Source organism: Calidris pugnax, unplaced genomic scaffold, assembly GCF_001431845.1.
Source record: "Calidris pugnax isolate Ruff unplaced genomic scaffold, ASM143184v1 scaffold219, whole genome shotgun sequence".
In the NCBI taxonomy this organism is placed as follows: Eukaryota; Metazoa; Chordata; class Aves; order Charadriiformes; family Scolopacidae; genus Calidris; species Calidris pugnax.
Window position 1 is genome coordinate 15348018 of NW_015094507.1, and position 18493 is coordinate 15366510.

Consider the following 18493-nt stretch of genomic DNA (forward strand, 5'->3'; position numbering starts at 1 on the left):
GGGGGGGGGGGGGTGCCCCGAAGCGGCGTCTTCCGCGGAGCGCTGCGCCCCCGCGGAGGCTGCCGGCGGGTTGCGCGGGGCACGGCACCGTATTCCCCCTTTTTTGTGGCATCCCAGCCCTGCGCAGCCCGGGCCGCAGCCGCGCAGCAGCCGCTGGCCTGGAAAGCTGTTCCCCAGGAACTTTGGGTGCCACAGGGAAACGCCACGTTTCTTGGCGAGGGGTGTTTGCGGAGCAGGGGCTGGTGTGTGTTTGTGTGTGTGTGTGTGTGTCTGTTTGTGTGTGTATTTGTTTGCTTGTTTGTTTGTTTATTGTCTTTTCTTCCTGAGAGGAGCCCGCCCGTTACTATGTGATGGAGAATTGCTGCCAAATAAAACGTATCGTGAATTGTATCCATGGGACCTTGTGCTGGTGCTGAAAAGGTTAAATTTTTCGTGGTACTGTTTTATATTTTTATGTTTTTTTCTTTTTTTTTTTTTTTTTTTTGTAAAGCCTAAAGTGCAAAACATGGGCAGCTTCTTTTTTTTATTTTTTTTTTTTTTTTTTTTTTTTTTTTTTTTTTTGGTCCAGGACCACTATAAATGTTCTTGTTTCACAAACCACCACACACACCACCTGCTTTTCTCTAGAAAGTGTTATAAAGTAAAGCCCCTCGAATCCACGCATCATGAAATAAGCAGGTAGTCGCTCTAGAGAGAGACTATCAAACTTCTTTAATGAGTAGTTCCACTTTATTACTGATATACAGGCCTGGAAGCTACTGTTTTGTGTTCAGATATTACTGTATGAACCTTTAAATAACTTTTTTTTTTTAGTCATCTCATCTTTCTAGTAATTCACTGAAATTTTGTGTTAAAATCTCCTAGGAGAAAGGGCCGAAGCCAGAACTATAAGTGTTGCAAAAGACCCGACAAAAGTTGCTTCAGGTTACAGCCTTAAATCATACATTGAAATATCACTACTTAAATGCTGTGTAGAAAGTTATAAATAGCTTCATAGCTAAAAAATATACTGAATAGATTTAAATCAGAAACGTTACTTTTTATTTAATCAAATAGAAGTATGAAGTTAAATGTGCAGCTTTGAAGAAAGATTCTTCAAAGTGTGCCAAACCAAGGTATATGGTTGATCACTCCACTGTCTGAAAGAAGGTATTTCAGCAAGTTATTTAACTTTTATTTTTTTTTCACATATTACCATATGTACCATTTGAATGTCTTAGAGAACTTAGAGTAATATGCTAAGAAGGAAGCTTATAGCTATAATGGAAATGTAAGATATATATAGAAATGTATTTTTGGAGGACAGCACATCAATAATATCACCTTCAATATGTACTGTAAAATATGTAAGAGTTAGTTTATTAGGCTGTGATTAACCACTTTTGGAGATGGGGTTACATTTAGCTGAAGATAATTGCAGTGCTACTAGAACTGATGTCTTTTTGTATAGAAGCCTCACTGGGGTATAATGACATGAAGATTTTAGTAAGTCATTACCATAAAGTGAATTAGTCTGATTTTGTGTATGTAGTATTTTTTGTAGGTGAAGTGTGAGGTAATTGCAGAGTCTTTTATTTTCTGTATTCCTGGTTGTCATTTGTTTATAGAATTACTGCTTTATCACCTAAGGGACGTATTTTTTTCTTTCAAACTGAAAAAGACCATTGCTTTTGAAACGCAACTCCCAGTAAGGCATAGACTAGTCCTGTGTAAATTGTTTTGGAAAAGTGTTGAAATGTTGGGGTGTATTTGTTTGTTTTAAGTTCATTGTAATAACCAGCATATGGGAAATGTCCTTCTTATGACAAAGGAGATGAAGGGAACATGCATCTTAATTACTGATTAGTAACACTTTAGAGCACTAAGAAAAACAATACATTTTGATTTAAGCAATGAAATTGTTAAGATTAATGTCTGTCTCCTTATATGTGTATGGTACATAATCATTTAATCATCTGTTTACAAGTAAATGCAGAAAATTGTGGTTGCAGATTATTTTTTTAATAATCTGATGCAAAATTATTTATTTTTACAAAAAATGCATTCTTTTTATAACTTTCTTTTTTTTTTAATTCAGACTTTGTGCTTTGGTTTTATATTCCTACTTACTATATTTAACAAACAGTGGAAATTCTTCTTTTTTTTCCTTTTTAGTAATATTGCTGGACTCTAAAGCACAACAGACAGAGTTGGAATGGATTTCCTCTCCTCCCAATGGGGTAAGTACTCCAGGCAAAAATTAAGTTCCTGAAGATGAGCAGTTATTTTACCATAGCAATTGAAAGACTTGCTTTAAACTAGCTCCCCCTCATATTTCTCTCAGTAATAGTACCAAGTGTTTACGGCTTTTTCATTTTTAGAACGGGAAGAAGCATATTTCAGATTACAGTGTACAAATGTACAAGCTAATTAAAAAGAAGAGTCTCTTTAGAAATTCACCTAAATGTTCTCGGTAGCTTTATGTTTTGTAGTGTAATCCTTTGTGCTGTGCCAGAAAGGCTCTGTATATTTATAACAGGGTATTTTAAATCACTTTTTCCTTCTTCCTTTAGAAGCAGCAGATTTACTTCTGTGTGGAAACTTTCTAAAAATATGTTTTTCATTTTCTGTATAATGGGTGATCATAAATTTGTTTACGATGTTTTCTTTGTAATTGAATAGCACAGATTGAAGTGCTCTAAAATAAAAACATTTATACTGCAGATGTGTTTGAAATGACATTCCAAACTTGAAACATCCCCAAGTCTCGAGGAGCTTGCTATCTGGAACTAGGCACCAATTATGTGGTTATGGCCACCTCCAGCTTGCTTACAAATTAATCTCGTGGTACTCCATGAAATGTACCATTGTAAAGTACATCGTTATAAAAAATGAGTAGTTTAGAAACATCATTGTTGTTGTCTTATTTATTATATACATAAAGTTGAGAAATGCTGCTTTCAGCCTGAATTAAAAGGGATATAAACCCGCTTCTTCCTCAAGCCTCGAGAAAGAACATTTTCAGAAAGGTATATTGGGCTTATTGTCCTACCTTAGCTCAGTCCTACCTTAACTCAGTCTGACAAATCATACATTATGTGGACAGTTCTTACTCACAGAAGCATTCTTGCTGAATCCACTGCAACTCCTTGCATGAGCAAGGTCTTGGGGGATCAGGCCCTTAATCTTCAGCGCATTAAGAAATCTCGAGCCAGAAGAGCGTGAAGTGTGAGCGGGGATATAAAAGTGTAACAAATCCTTTAAATAAGAAGAATGAAAATCTGAAAGTGTCTTTCTTTAAAAGCAAGATCGTAAAATCAATACAAGCATAAACTGGAAACGAATCTAAGGACTTCAGAAAGAATGTAACGCGAGCTCAAGGCGTATGATGGCTAATAACCTCGGCATTAGCGTTTTGCACTGATTGAAGCCTTTACCAGAGGTGTTTGAAAGATTAGCTTGGTGGCAATTATATTAGGCTAACCTGTAGATAATGAAAGACATGTCAACACATGTTACACATGTCAGCATACTGAAAGATGAAAGGAGAGTCAAATTCAACAAATAGTAAAAGGCGACTTTCCAGAGGTAGAAGCCAATTTCAATCAGGAGTTTAAAGTGAATCAAAACTAATGACTGGATTCATAAGTACGAGAACATTCAGAAATAGTTGCCTGTACATTAACATAAGAGCACTATTTAAATAATGTAATTTTGAAAATAAGTGTTTTTCTAGTTTTAATTACTGAATTTTCTACTACGTGATAAAGACTTTATGGGAATAAACAGAAAATCTTGAGAGAAACCACTGCATCATCACAGTACGGAATATATCAGCCAGACACTCGTTAAATGCCTCATTCAACTGCAAATGTTACATCTAACAATGATCTCAAACATTATGAAGATAACTAAGAAGTTAAAATACCATATATTGAAACCAATAGAACAGGACACATTCAAATAGAACTGCATGTGTATCACCATATGTTGCAGGAGGACAAAGTTGAATTTTCTTGCTGTAAAAGCTATCATGGAATTGATCACCCTAAAAAGAGTTTAATGAAATGTGTCCTCAGATGGCATAGGTGAAAATATATCCTGAAGTACTGATGTATTATTTTTTTCCTGCGGAGAAGCAGGTACACCTCCAATGGACTACTTGAAATAATAGCTCTGTGATTACAAAATTGAATCATAAGTCATATTTCCTTTATTTTTTAGGGAAATCTTATTCCATGGCGGTGGAAAAATACAGAAAGATAGACCTTCAGGGTCTAAAGCTAGGCATAACACAAAGTAGGGCTCTTTATCTGAATTTAGTGTTTTGCTTTTTTTTTTTTCCTTGACTATAGCATCAGAATCTCTCTGATTCCAGTTAGCCTCATGTAGCGGGCTTTTGACTCCAAGAAGGCTCATTTGTGCTGTCTTATCATAAATGGTTTCATTTTCTCAAATTATTTTGTTTAGTTGATTGGTTTGGTTTGCTGTCTGGGTGGTTTTTTTTGGTGGGTGGGTGGGTGTGAGGATTTCTTTTGATGGAGCAGTCCACATCAAAACCCGAGGAGTCAGATTCTTCTGTGTGGTTCATTAGAGTTACTTTCATTTCAAAGATACGATACATTGTCTAACTGGAATATCTCCTTGCAGAATCTGGCTTGGTGTTTTGAGGGAGGACTGCTTACACAAGACAAAAAATAAAACAAACAAAAACCCCAAACCAATCTGAAACAAAAATAACCCAAACCAAAACAAAACCAACCCAGCACTACCTGATGTGAAACAGAGAATGTAAAAACAGTAAAATTTTATGTTTCATGCCTTTTTTGTCATCTCTGTATTTTGGGGTTTTTGGTTGTGTTTTCTTTTTCTTTTTCTTTCTTTTTGTCTTTTAATTTATTTTGTGGGTTTTGGTGGTGTTTTTTATTTTGTTTTTCAATGTCGCAGAGCCAAAAGTCTTAGTCTAGGGTCCCTTTTTTTTCTTTTAGTTTCTTTTGGTTTTTTGGTAATAGTTCTTATAGAAGAAATGTTACTCATTCACATCTCATAAATCAATTATGAAAGTAGACTTTCTTCTGTTCTGGGATTAATCCAGATCCATATGCAATCAGTTCAGTTAACTCCATGAGCATTTAATAACGTATTTCAGTATTTTAATACCATACACATATATAATACCATACACCCCACAACTGTATTAACTGTAGGTCTTTGAAATGCGCTTTGGTATTTACAACTTCTGTGCATTTCAGCATCGGCAGCCATGAGATATTTTGTGGTGATAACTTCCAGCATCAATTCAGCCGCATCTGCTTCTTCTTGGAGCAGTAGACCAACATTAAAATGATCTCATTTGTTGTCAAATAGGCTTGCAAAGGACTCTACACTGCATGGCTCCTAGGCTGGGAAACCAATGCCTTCCACGCTTGGTTAGGGGTGTAAGGAATGTCAGTGGGTGCCTCATCCTGCAGAGGTGCCGAGTATGCTAGTCCCACAAAGCACTTAAGCACATGCTTACCATTAAGCTCATAAGTACTGTCATTGATCTTAAGCGTGAGCTTAAGTGCATTATTGACACGGGGCCAGAGGGCTAAGTGCCATACGGGGAAGTCATGGTTGCCTATATCATCAGATGAGGATAGCTCAAAAAAAAAAAAAAAAAAAAACACCCTAATTTGCTTCAGCTGCGGTTTCTGCAGTGAATTAAATGTTACAAGAGATGCGAAAAAAGGTGAGGGAGAGATATTGTTTTGGTTACACCTGGGTAGATCCGCCTGGTTGGTTTCAGTGGAAGGTTTGCCATTGCCCGAGGTGCAAATTCCCACGCCACCAAAGGCTGTTAAAAGACCACGGGGCTGTTACAGGCTCACCAGTTTGTTACACACTTGGTATCCTGAAGAGGTAACAACAACAAAAATCGGGCTTTCAGTCATGTGGGTTGTTCTTAATTATGTGTGTAATCTCATGGCTCATTTGAACTCCCAACTAAATGAAGTTTGCTCCTTTTTAATATGGATGCAGCCACTGAACAAAATGTGAGGTGAGGAGCTCCCGCTCACCTTCTGTTGGTTTGTAACTAGAACAGGAGCTGGGCTGAACAAAAAGGGGACAACCAAAACGTTTTCTCGCTTTCAGATTTCTAATTCTGTCTGTTTTCTCTCGCCCTCTCTCTCTCTGTGCCACTTTCATCATATAGGAGTGAAAATTGTTTGACTCATGAGTTTCAGGACCCAGTCCCATACTTTCTGTACAACTGAAAAGTTCCACTGGAGGTGTTGTGTACACAAGTTTTATGTACTGTAACATTAGGCAATTTTAGTTTCTAAGACTTGACTGATTTTAGGTTTCTCTGGAAGTGAAACTGCCTCCCTCCTTTTGGTCTTTGCTCACCCAAAACTGTCATGACCTTAAGGAAATGTGGGAGAGCCCAGAGTGTAATCAGAACTTGGTTCGTTGAACAGCCTTCTCTGTAGCTTCCCCTTTACAATTGTGTCCATGATACAACAATGACTTTTAAAAGTTATTTATATGTGGGCAAGACATGGAGGGAGAGAGAGCCTGCAGCCACCTTCATATGTATTTTCTTCATTTCGATGCTCAAAAGTTTTTTAACAATAATCTACTTTTTATGAAACCATACTGTTAAAAAGGAGGGAGACCTGAGTTGTGTGAAGGCTTTTAAAATACACAGTAGCTACATCTGGTGCCATGCTTGTTTTGTATTACTAACTGTTTGTTATTGTTTTAGTGGGAAGAAATTAGTGGACTGGATGAAAACTACACTCCTATACGAACATACCAGGTATGCCAGGTGATGGAATCAAACCAAAACAACTGGCTTCGGACTAACTGGATTGCAAAAAGCAATGCACAAAGGATTTTTGTAGAACTGAAATTCACTCTGAGGGATTGTAACAGTCTTCCTGGAGTTCTGGGGACTTGTAAAGAAACTTTTAACTTGTATTATTATGAAACAGACTACGACACTGGCAGGAATATCCGAGAAAACCAATATGTAAAAATAGACACTATTGCAGCAGATGAAAGTTTTACCCAGGGTGATCTTGGGGAGAGAAAAATGAAACTTAACACAGAGGTGAGAGAAATTGGACCTTTGTCCAAAAAAGGATTCTATCTTGCATTTCAGGATGTAGGGGCCTGCATTGCTTTGGTCTCTGTCAAAGTCTACTACAAGAAGTGCTGGTCCATCATTGAGAACTTAGCTATTTTTCCTGACACAGTGACTGGCTCAGAGTTTTCCTCTTTAGTTGAAGTACGAGGAACTTGTGTCAGCAGTGCAGAGGAGGAGGCAGAGAACTCGCCGAAGATGCACTGCAGCGCGGAGGGAGAATGGTTAGTGCCTATTGGAAAATGTATCTGCAAAGCAGGATACCAGCAAAAAGGAGACACATGTGAACGTAAGTAAACATGCAACTTGCTGTAATATACATATTATAGGTCATGTTCTACCAACTTTTTTTTTTTTTTTCCCAAGAGAAATATGTCATCAGTCTGCTTTTAAAGTTTTTGAATCCTCATCTGTAGGCTTCACACTGGCTAATCCAAACCAGGCAGCTCTTCTGGATACAGATACCAACAGTTGTGTAGTACATTTTAAAATTTAAACAAGCAAATTTAAAATTGGATGAAGTAAAACTATAGATTCAGTATTAGCATTTTAGACCACTTAAGATTATACTCCTTGTACCTCTTGCTGAGCAAGTCATACATATCACAAAATATTGTATTAAAAATCTCAGATATGAGAAGTTAAACAACTTGTTCTTTCACATAGTCTGTGATAGAATTCTAAGGAAACTAAAACTGAGGAAGAATGAGGTGTGACTAGTAATGGTAAGAATACACACACAATAAAGCCTGGGTTAGAGTTTCATGTCGTAAGTGCGTTCAAATTCAGACACAAGAGTATCATTTTAGATCTTTCAAACAGAATGTCAGCTTTCCAGAGGAAAGCATGTTTTCCTTTCTACAATATCTTTTTTCATAAAACTAAACTGTTGGCTTGCTGTGGGATCGTAGTGATTAGTTTGAAATACTAGCAAATCAGAGACTACTGAGTTGTGCTTTCTAATTCAGACTGATTCAGTTACCCATATTGTTAGAATAATACTTAGTGCGGCTGTCACTGGGGCTACATGTGTAAGACATTTCTGCTTAGCATGAGACAGGATATTTCATTGTCTTTGCTTACACTAAAATCAAAAGAATAGGCAGTTTGTTTGAAGACAGGTATTTTCATGCACACAACACAATATCAATATTATCATAACACAAGGAGTTATGTCACCACATTTTAATCATAAGAAAGGCAGACGTTTGTGGATGAGAAATGTTGTAAGTCAAAAACTGGAAAAAAAAACAAACCCCACAAATCTATGAAAAGGAGAAACCTACAGAATTTCAAAAACAAAGCTGGCAGCAGTCAATGAGTCTGAGATGTCTGTGTGAGGGCTTCAAAATCCCCTACAGAGGATTAGAAGCCAACTAAAAAAAATAAATGTGTATATATATAATTACTAATAGTTTGTCCTCAGGAAAAAACACGATTGTGTTCTTGATGAGTTTTTACCAGGAAATTTGGTACAAGGTGAAGTGAGTGGAGTTGATCTGAGGCCTTTGTAGCCTCACACAAATCTGTCATTGTTCTGTTGGGAAGGGATGAGGGCTTATACACTGCGGAGGGTGATCTCATTAGGAGTAATCATAATGTGAAAAACTGCCCCCACAAAACCATTCAGTGGACTGTATTAAAGCTCTGTTAAAAATATTAAGCCCGGTGTCCCATGGAAACCTGTTTTGAGGTTTTTGAATTTTTTTTTGGAGTGGCTGACTTTTTTCCTATTCTTACTTGACTTGCTCTTGATTACAGACCTAGTCATGGTTGGTGTAATTAATATACTAATTTTATTTGACTTTCAATAAAGGAGAGAAAGCATCCAAAAAAAGGAAAGCAGTGTATGTTGGGAAGTGGGTGGGGAGGACAGGAGCTGACTGAGCGAGGAGCTGGGGTGAACAGAGAAAAAAAATGCGGTGTTTGGTAACTGGAATTCAAGTAACCTGTTTATTAAACAAGCTTCTTAATTTCTAACCGTGCTGATGTTGACAAAAGAATTAAATGATAACTTGCACTCGAGTGTAGTAGCGTGCTCATTTGCAAGAACACTTCCCATTTTTTGGCTGGCTTCCAAAGCAATCGCTAGGAGAATGCGCTACCCTGGAAACAGTCCAGAGGATCATTTGTGGTATTTTTCCTCTTTTTCTTTCAGTGATCCTGTTAAGAGTTTCAAAACAAACTCGGGCTCCATATTGAGGCGAGTTAATGTATTTGAGAGGGGAAAAGGTGGGAGGCAGGCGCTCGCCGAATGCGCGTCGCTGGCAGCTCCGAGCCAGAAGGATCTGGGTGACTGTGGTGCACACTAGTAATTGCTGTCTGTGATACTTGTTAGCCGTGGCCGTGCTGGAGGATGTTATTAAGTATGATCAACTATGTAGTGACCGATAATACAGCTGGCACACTGATACCGCGTCTGGTTTTTGTGACAGATATTGAGAGGAACTTATCTGAACATTGACACTAATGCAACCGGCTATCTGTTACTGTCAAGCTGTGTAACAGATCAAGCAGAAGCAAGTTGGCGTGTGCTTCCTTAACCCAGCGCTTTTATAGCCCTTTCTGAGGGCTCACTTCTGCAACTACTTTGTACCTGGCATGCTGCGTGACTTCTTTGGGACTGCTCGTGGCAGAAAGCATTGTGCTCTGTCAGGATGGGCAGGAGGCTGTGATTCCTCTCTCACGCTCGCTATAGCTCAGCTGAATTAACTTAACACAATGGGAAGGGCTTTTAAAGATACAGAATAATACCTTAGCTGGCTGCGTGGTAGCAAAGGTAGGAGTAGATGGCCACATTGTAGTTCCAAATAGCTCTTCAGCCTGTAACTCAGTGGGGATTTTCATTTCTGTTACGCCGGCTTGATTGGCTGGCTGTGATTGAAGAATGTGTTCCTTTTGCATACAGCTTCTCTCCTGTGTGTGAAATTTATTGAGTTCAGATACTAAAACAATTTAATTTTGATTTATACAGAACTCTGCCAGAAGATTTTCTTTTTTGTTGTTGTTTCGTGAATATGAGTAACTGGTAATGCTGGGAAGGATAAGGAAGAGAAAAATCACGAGCCGTGAAGCACATAACCTGGAAAATGAACTCGCATGTGTTCCTTCTTCAGTGCTCTTGATCTTTTGAGCTGAATTGATCTTTTTTTTTTTTTTAGATCTACACTCACTACTTCTCACTATAGGTGCGCCAAGGTGTCCATGCTACCCCAGTGATCTCTCGTGATAACACATGTATGTAAGAGAACCAAATTCCAGGGAGCTCACAATCATCATTTAAAGCAAAATCTCAAATCTGGGTGAAACAGGCATGAGAAAACTAGATGAGCCTCTGAACTGTGAATTGCAGATTCTTTTGCTTATGTATAAGGATGCTATCTCCTTGACCTTACGTTGTCTGCTGTGTGGAAGTTGTACATTTTAAAGGATTGTCTTGAAAGGTAACTAGTGAAGGTACCAGAAAGGTACTTCAAAATATTCAGTTCTTCCAACATGATGTATTTCATCAATTCTGGCAACAGAAAAACCCAACCACAAAACCCCAATAAAATTCTCACTAGCTGTAGTGGGCTCCCAATAGGTCTAACTTTGATTTTTTTCCTCACAGTGGAGTCCAGTTGATATGTTGTGCGTGTATGGACCAAATTGCTATTTGAAGGAGAAAATAATTCTTTGAGAACTTCTAGTGTAATGTATTTTCCATCTGTTTCATGTTAGTTGGGGGTGGGGTGTGAGAGAAAGAAATTTATTCAATTGGAGCAGCAGAGTGATATTTCAGAAGGTAGGAAGCATCTCTTAATATGACTGAACTGAGAAATCTCGTAGATGATTTGGCATCAAGTCCAAAAATTCAGAATTCTAGGGAAAGCCAAATGGGTGCATTTTACTGTTAAACATTTTATAATACCATATGTATTAACAGTTGTTTTATTGGCCCCAAAATGGGGAGGGGATTATAGCTATTTGTACATTTTGTCTTAGTGAGGTAAAAAGGGAGATACAGGCTTTTCTTTCCAGACTCTGTCATGTGCTGTGCGCTGTGCCAGACTGCAAGCTGCATCTGTTCCTTCTTTTTCTCTTCTTGGGACAAATTTTTATCTCTTGACTTTGTGAAATATTACTTGATAACAGGTCCAGAAACCAAATTTGCCTTATGCTTTGCACGTTTGTAGTAAAGTATGTGTGGTTGTGGGGTTTTTTGTTAACTTTGTTTTTTGGTTTTGTTTTTTAATATTACTCCATTTAAGAGCTGATGTGCTACAAGTTTACTAGTAGAGGGCAATGGATTAAGGGGAGAATGTAAATAAGTTGTCATTAAAAAAATGATACCATGCTTCCTGAAAGTCCAAATTGTGCATATTGTTAATTGGGTGTAGAGTTTAACTCAGGTAATATGTCCCCAAAACTGTGGGTGACCTGCAGCTTGAGTGACCTATCTTGATATTCTTGCACTTTCAACATGAAAACATTTTGCTTTGTGGAGAAGGGGCAAAATGGTAGAAAGTTTTTCTCAACAGCATTTATATCATCAAGATTCTAAATGTTTCGTTTCTTGAAGAAGAGTTACCTTCCTTCCGTTTGCCTCCAAAATTACTCTAGGGAAGAGAATGTAATTATTCTCAGCAAATTGAGCCAGAGCAGAGAATGGCAGTCTTACCATTTTCTCTGAAGCTAGTGGAAGCTCAACAGGAGAGTGTCTGCTTCCTTCCCTTTTTATCCCCTAACATATTTAATAATTTTTCTGTCCTTTTAAAATAAATGTCTATGGGATCTGATATCAGGTCCCAGGTCCAGCTGCACAGGAACTATTTGATTAAAATGAAAATCATGTGTCTTTCTAATGGATCCTAGCAAGGTTCAGAAAAATATACCAGATACTTTTAAGGTGAAGGTAAGACCTTCTGGCTAGATGGTCAAGAATACTGAAGGTGTTTCTACTATGAAATGCAGAGCTGTGATTTCTGCTTCTAGTCCCCTTTGGAGTTTCTAGCAAGTTGAGCATTCTGGCTTTCTTTCACCCTGGAGTCTTCTGACTGCCCTTCTTGTTAGAGAGGTGTGGTAGCAAGATATATTTTCTTGCTATATTTTTCTTTCAGAACAGTCTAGTGTTCATAAAGAGGATGATATTTACAAATTTTTCAGCCCCCCTAAGTCATTCTGGTTTCTTTGATCTACTTTGTTTATGTCTTTCACACTTTTGGATGTGTCAACACAGAGAAAAGAAGGGGAGAGGAGCTCTATCTACTGTTAAACACATCCTCTTTGAAGAGTGGTTTCTGAGTGAAGTTATACAAAATGACTCGTGATCTCAGTGGTTGGGGCTAGCCATCACCTGAAGAAACTAATGCCTTCATGCTTCATATCATTTGTTCCAGGTTGCCTTCTGGCCCTAAGATAATTTTTTTTTTTTTTTTAGTGTTCCTTTACCTGAAGCATCTGAATTAGTTTGATTAGTATGATTGCAAGCCATTGTAGTTTGGGTGATGCAGCAGCCCAGCAGTGGCCCAAAGACATGTAAAGTGATGTTAAATGGAAGTGATCAAGAACCACATGGTGGAGATAGCATTATGGATGAGAACAAGCCAGCTTTGACTATCGGAGTGATCCTAAAATGAATTAACTGCAGAACTACTGACTGGTTTAGTTTCCAATGGATTAGTTTGTTTTCTCCAGAAGAGCTGTCAGGAGTGAAATAGCACATGCAGGTGGGCAATCGGGAGCCCAAATCCTAGAATGGAAATTGTTGGATAAAGTAGCTGAATATAATATAGAGATTTTTTTTCTTCTCCAACCTCTCTTCTTTCCCCCGCACTGTTCTCTTCCCAGATTTGGTTGTCTCCAGGAATTAATTACATTCTTCCATTTTGCTAGAGTTTTGCTGAATACCAATTTTTTAAGCCAAATTCACTGTACTTTTTTTCTATTTTTTTTGGTCAGATTCATTGCTATGCACAGATTTTGAAAACAAATCAAAGCCAGTAATGAAATCTAACAGAATCTTACTAATTTCTCTTTTAGTTACAGAGGAAGCACTAAAGCTGTCTTTTTATGGATCCTGGATGCCACTGCTGCATTAGCTATGGTTGCTCAACAGCTGGGCTGTTAACTCCTTAGCCATAAAGTCTGTCTTCTGTTTGTTCTAAATGAAGCTTTAGTTGGTATTTAGAAATGGAATCTCATGGTGTCAAGTCTGTTGCCCAAAACCATATATCTTGCTTCTGAAACAAACTTTCTGCCCAGAAGCCTTTTGTGGAAGGTGCAATAGGCATGTAATTAATTTGTTATCATTTTCTAGGTATGAAAGATTTTTGTAGACAAAAAAGGAGCTGGCTTGCTTGGAAATTCTGTTTTTTGGCTGGTTTTTTTTTTTGTGGGGTTTTTTTTGTTTTGTTTTGTTTTGTTTTTTTGGGGGTGCATGTGTCCAGGTTTTCTGTTAACCTCTGCGAATTAAGCCACTAAAAATAACATTTGCTGCATCCCAAACTTCCTGTGTTATCATGAAAATATTTGCCTTTTCTACTCCCAATAGTTCATATATATTAAGCAGTATTAGATCTTTAAGAATGTCTGTTTTCACTTGGGAAAGTTTTGGGTTTTCAGTTAGTATCATGCTTATTACCACTTGAACTACAGTATAAAAAATAATTGTTCCTTCTTGACTTCTCAGCATTAAATCTCGGTGTTTTCCCTGTACTGTGCAAGCTTTGTCTGCAATACTAATTTAGTTATTAAAACCAGTAAGCTGTACACAGCTTGTGGATTAACAGTTTTTAAATTGAAAACAAGCAAAACGTTTTCAAATTAATATCTGCAAAGACAAAATGCATCTTTCAGACAGTGCTTAATACATGCACTTTGTTCACATTATGATTGTGTTTAGTTGCCCCCCTCTGAATATTATAAATACTAATTTTTTAATAAAAACTTAAGGCAAGGGAACCAAGTTAAGAATAAAATGATTTGTGGTGAGTCGCCTTAAAAAGAATTACAAAAATATATTCAGGAAGCTTATTAAAAGCCAAACATGTTCACATGACAGAAAAAATATGTAAATGCTTTCTACTGTAAGCCTTCACAGAATCTTGTGGCATCAAGCAGGGGAAAAAAAAAAGGACAAGTTCACCATTTAATTCAGCATTACTCATCTTTAATAAATTTACAAGATGATGTTTTTAATTTTTTCTATAACCTTGCATTATTGAGAAAACAGTAATAATAGCAAATATATTTAAGACATTTTTATGGGCAGTATTCTCCTTAGTTAGAGAAGCTTTTATCCCTGCGCACTTCCTATTCTTTCTGTTGCCTGTATCTGTCACAGTGAGCTCTCTTGTCCCTAAAATTAATGAAAAATGTATTTTATAGGTGAAAGTGAATAGCACCCTAGCTAACAGTTCGCAGTAGAAACTTCCTCTTCTGTAGGAATCTCAGATTTCATTTCTTGTTCTCAGGCGCATCAGCAGTATGTCCAGTGTCTCTGGTAAAGGATTATTCTTGTGTACTTTTCCATTTATGACTGTTTCTGACTTCACCAAGTCTCCCTATTAAACACAGCAGGCCAATGTACTGGAGAGTGATTGTTCAGTATTTCACACTTTTTTTTCTTACTTCTGTTTCTCTACATTAAGAAGATATTTTTCGTTTTAGGAAAAAATATCTTTCAGAATCTATCTGCATTTTAGGCAATTTGGCTTAATATTAAGCTAACTCACAAGTATAATTTAGAATGGCAAAGGCAACCAAGTATAAAGCTTGTGTGAGAGAAGAATTGGGCTCAGTTATTGTGCTTCTAGATTGCTGATACTGTCAATGCATGTACCTGTCTAGCTTTATTTAGCTGGGTGGCCCCGCTGCCTATCCTAAGGAGGATAAGGTTGCTCACATCTGTAAGAAACATTAGGGTATTTTATCCAAGGTAAATTGATACTTTTTAACTTCTTAATTTTTATGGTTTGAATTAGTTACATGTGACTCTTGGCAAGACATGACTCTCCTGCAATAATAATATCAAGCTTTTTTCTAATAAAAGTCTAATTAACTGTAATTATTAGGACTTTCTGACACCTCATATACCTCAAATGTGTGTGATTGATGGATAAAAAGGAAGTACATGATTAAGAAATATGATTACTGTTATTACTTTGCAATGCATTTAATATACATAAATGCAAAGATTATTTCTTGCTTTAATTGTGAAGCAAGTTAACGGTTCAATTGTGAGAAGCTGGTGCAAGTCTAGAGCTCTGGCTTGCTATTTGGCTGTGGTTTTTTTTTTCCATTTTGGACAAAAAAGTTTCTCATAGTATGTATTACCATAAATAAGCATGCTGTAGAAAGTGTAAAAATGGGTCTCCTACTTTTCAGTAAACAAGTTATGGCTATTTTAAGGAAGTAATGCCTAACAGAAAACTGTCTGTAGGGCTGCAGGCTGAGGCATCATCCCTAGGACTTAACGGCAAGAATTTCGTTAACTCAGTGAGAGTAACATCATGTGTTAATATTTTCCAACTGAGGGAAGTGCTAAAGTTTTAAGTAACTGTTGGCATATACATAAACCTAAAACTTTTACGTTGATGAAACATATTTAAATGCATGTTTGATTAGATGTGTTTTTCTGAATTGTAGGTATTGTGCTGGTATAAATGTGTGCAGAGAAGTGTTATAAATGAACTCAAAAATTCCACTGATGGTACATGAGATGTGTAATCTCTAGCATAATTAGTGGCTATAACTTCTTATTATTCTTTCCTTGCATTTGCATTTAGTGAATATGAAATATCACCCAGCCTGGATGACTGGTGTTCATTTTTCCAGTAGGTTGAACACAGTGGATTGAACCGGGGTGGCCCTTGAGAATGATAGTTGGAGATCTTGCAGGTGACTGATATGATGGCCTCATTGGCCATATGCATGTTGCCTGCTGTACATTCCCTTCACCTTACGGGATATGTCCTCATGGTGTGACTAAATTGCAAGTATCCCCTGATGCTTGATAGAGCTTATTTTTCTCAAATGATCACGTATATGTTTTTCTTCCAGTCATATGACATAGTGGACATGTGCATATTTCTCTGTGGAAGCCTAACCCCTTCTGTAGGAGAGAGACAGGATGTCAGAGTTCTCCATCCACTTCTGATGGACTGTCAGGGAAAAAGTTGTCTGGACCTTGGATTAATGACCTGTCCCACTCCACCTGAAAAGTTAGTACTGCCTGTGGCCCCCAATCCCTCAGTTTCTCAGCTTGCTAGCTAGTCTTCATTTATGAGTAGTAAGCATAGTACTCTTTGAACTTCCTGAATGTGCCATCTTTTTTTTTTTTTACACTAAATTATTGTATGGGTAGATTTTTGAGAACAAGTTATACATTTCATGAATGTCTTTGTGGTATCTAGTTGAATAAGTCCTTTTGTGTCTACAGAAGGACGTAATTGGTGTTGAGGATCTCATTAAATCTCTAATTTAAAACCTTGGACCCATTGTTTAGCTACCATGAAAGTGCTTGAAAAATGTTGGCAATTAAGATTCTATAAGTAAGGTTTATTGTATTCTTAAAAGTTTGGCAGTTTGTGTGGCAAACAGCTCAGCTCTGTTGATGCTGGAACAATTTACATGTTCAAAACCTTGTCTGAGGAACATGGTCTGAGTGGGCAACATGTGGCTGTGATCATGGATCATATCTACATGATCTCATTCAACTCAAATTTTCCAGACTTAGGTCAATTATTTTTCTTCCTGAGGAGAGTTTGAACTCAGATCTCTTGCTTCAAATAGGGCATGCCTATTAACCAACATTCAGTCACTGTTAGGAGGTTTTATGAGCCCCTGCTGAAATTTGCTCTTCCCATAGTTTAGCAGTTGGAACTATTCATATGGAGTGATGGGTTCCATTATTTTAGGTTCTGAGCTGTCTTTAACGTTTTTACATATGTGTATATATATATAAAAGACACACACATGTTAAAAGTATAGAACATTTAATCTTCGAAGTTTGAGCCCTCATGTTTCAAAATGTTAGCATATTTTTGTCTTGATCGATTTATGCACAATATATATGTATACATATATTTCTGAAGTGAATGATAGAACTGGAGAAAACGTTCTACTGATTTTTCATTTGCTTATAGGGGTGATTGGTTTGTATATCAAAGCAAATGGAGATGTATTGATCTTTTTTTCTTGTTTCTGTTAGACCTTATAGTTTTATTTGAAGTCTTAAAATATCAAATAAGAAAACTTAATTAGAAAGAAAAAGATTGCATGAAGCAGGTTTTTTTTTTTTTAAGATTATATTTGGTATTTCTTTTTTAATTGCTGCATAGAGTTAATTTTGGAATGTGGTCAGAATCTTATTGAAGAGAGAGCATTCTTACTTGATTTTTGTTGTGTTGGATCAAGCCCATGATACAGTCTCTTAGCTGAAATCAAACATTAATCTCATGTTTCAAAATGTCAATATATTTTTTTCTTGATCAATTTATTTGCACAGTAAATAAATTAGATAACTCTCCATTTTCATTTTTGTCCAACTTAATGAAAAGGGTTTTTTCTGCACCAGTAGCTTTTCAGTCAAAATTAACATTCATTATTTTTGTTCCTGAGTAGATTATAACTGTGACATTGTTTTGTGCTGATCGTGTAAGGGCAATATGCTTATACAGACAAATGGAAAACTTTCAAAATGTGGGCAGCTTTATTGACACTAACTACGAAAAAAAGTAATGATAAAGTCCCCTCAAATGATACCTAGAGGAAACAGAGATTGTTTTAACTGTTAGCAAATCCCAAGGCTCCACATTGTCACCTAATTATCTCACCTATGGAAGTCTAAACCAGATTTAATCTGCAGCCTGCTGCTGGGAAGTGTGAAAATATCACGTGCTTAAAATCATAAGCAGGGTTGAAAATCATGTCCCCCAGTGCAGATTGAATAGAATCTCCAGTCTGTGATCTGTGACTGTCTCTGATGTTCGCTTTCACTTATCATTAGTTGTATATCAATTTTCTGATTAAAAGGGGCAATTCTTTGGCTTTACAATGTGTATACTTGTTTATCTGTTTTAGTTTGTCAGTTGAAATAAGTCTCTATTTGACCTATTATTAAAAAAGTTTTGTCAGTGGAATTGCTAGTGAATAATTCCTGTAAACAAGGGAAAGAAATAGCATCTCCTTAAAACACACTTTTTCTTTTTCCTGCATGATTGCGACAGAGGAGAAGACAATGGTATGCCTACTTTTGATCTTTTATCTTAAAGATTTTCTGTCATAAGTAGAGCTACACAGTCACTGTATTGTGTATTACTGTTGTAAAAATCATTTATCCAGGAACATAAGATTCAAAATTGCGTGACACAAGTAGAGGTGAGTGGTTTTTAGAAAACAAAG

The 18493-nt window shown here is 37.0% G+C and overlaps 1 protein-coding gene across 5 annotated transcripts in view; it reads left to right on the forward strand.

The window, feature by feature from the left end:
- Positions 1–18493, forward strand: part of EPHA7 (EPH receptor A7) — a 186345-nt gene that overhangs the window by 22857 nt on the left and 144995 nt on the right. For all 5 annotated transcript variants that reach the window (XM_014964610.1, XM_014964613.1, XM_014964612.1 and 2 more), the window contains exons 2-3: positions 2155–2219; positions 6728–7397. In XM_014964610.1, coding sequence (XP_014820096.1) covers positions 2155–2219; positions 6728–7397 — 735 coding nt within the window. The remainder of the gene's footprint in view (positions 1–2154; positions 2220–6727; positions 7398–18493) is intronic.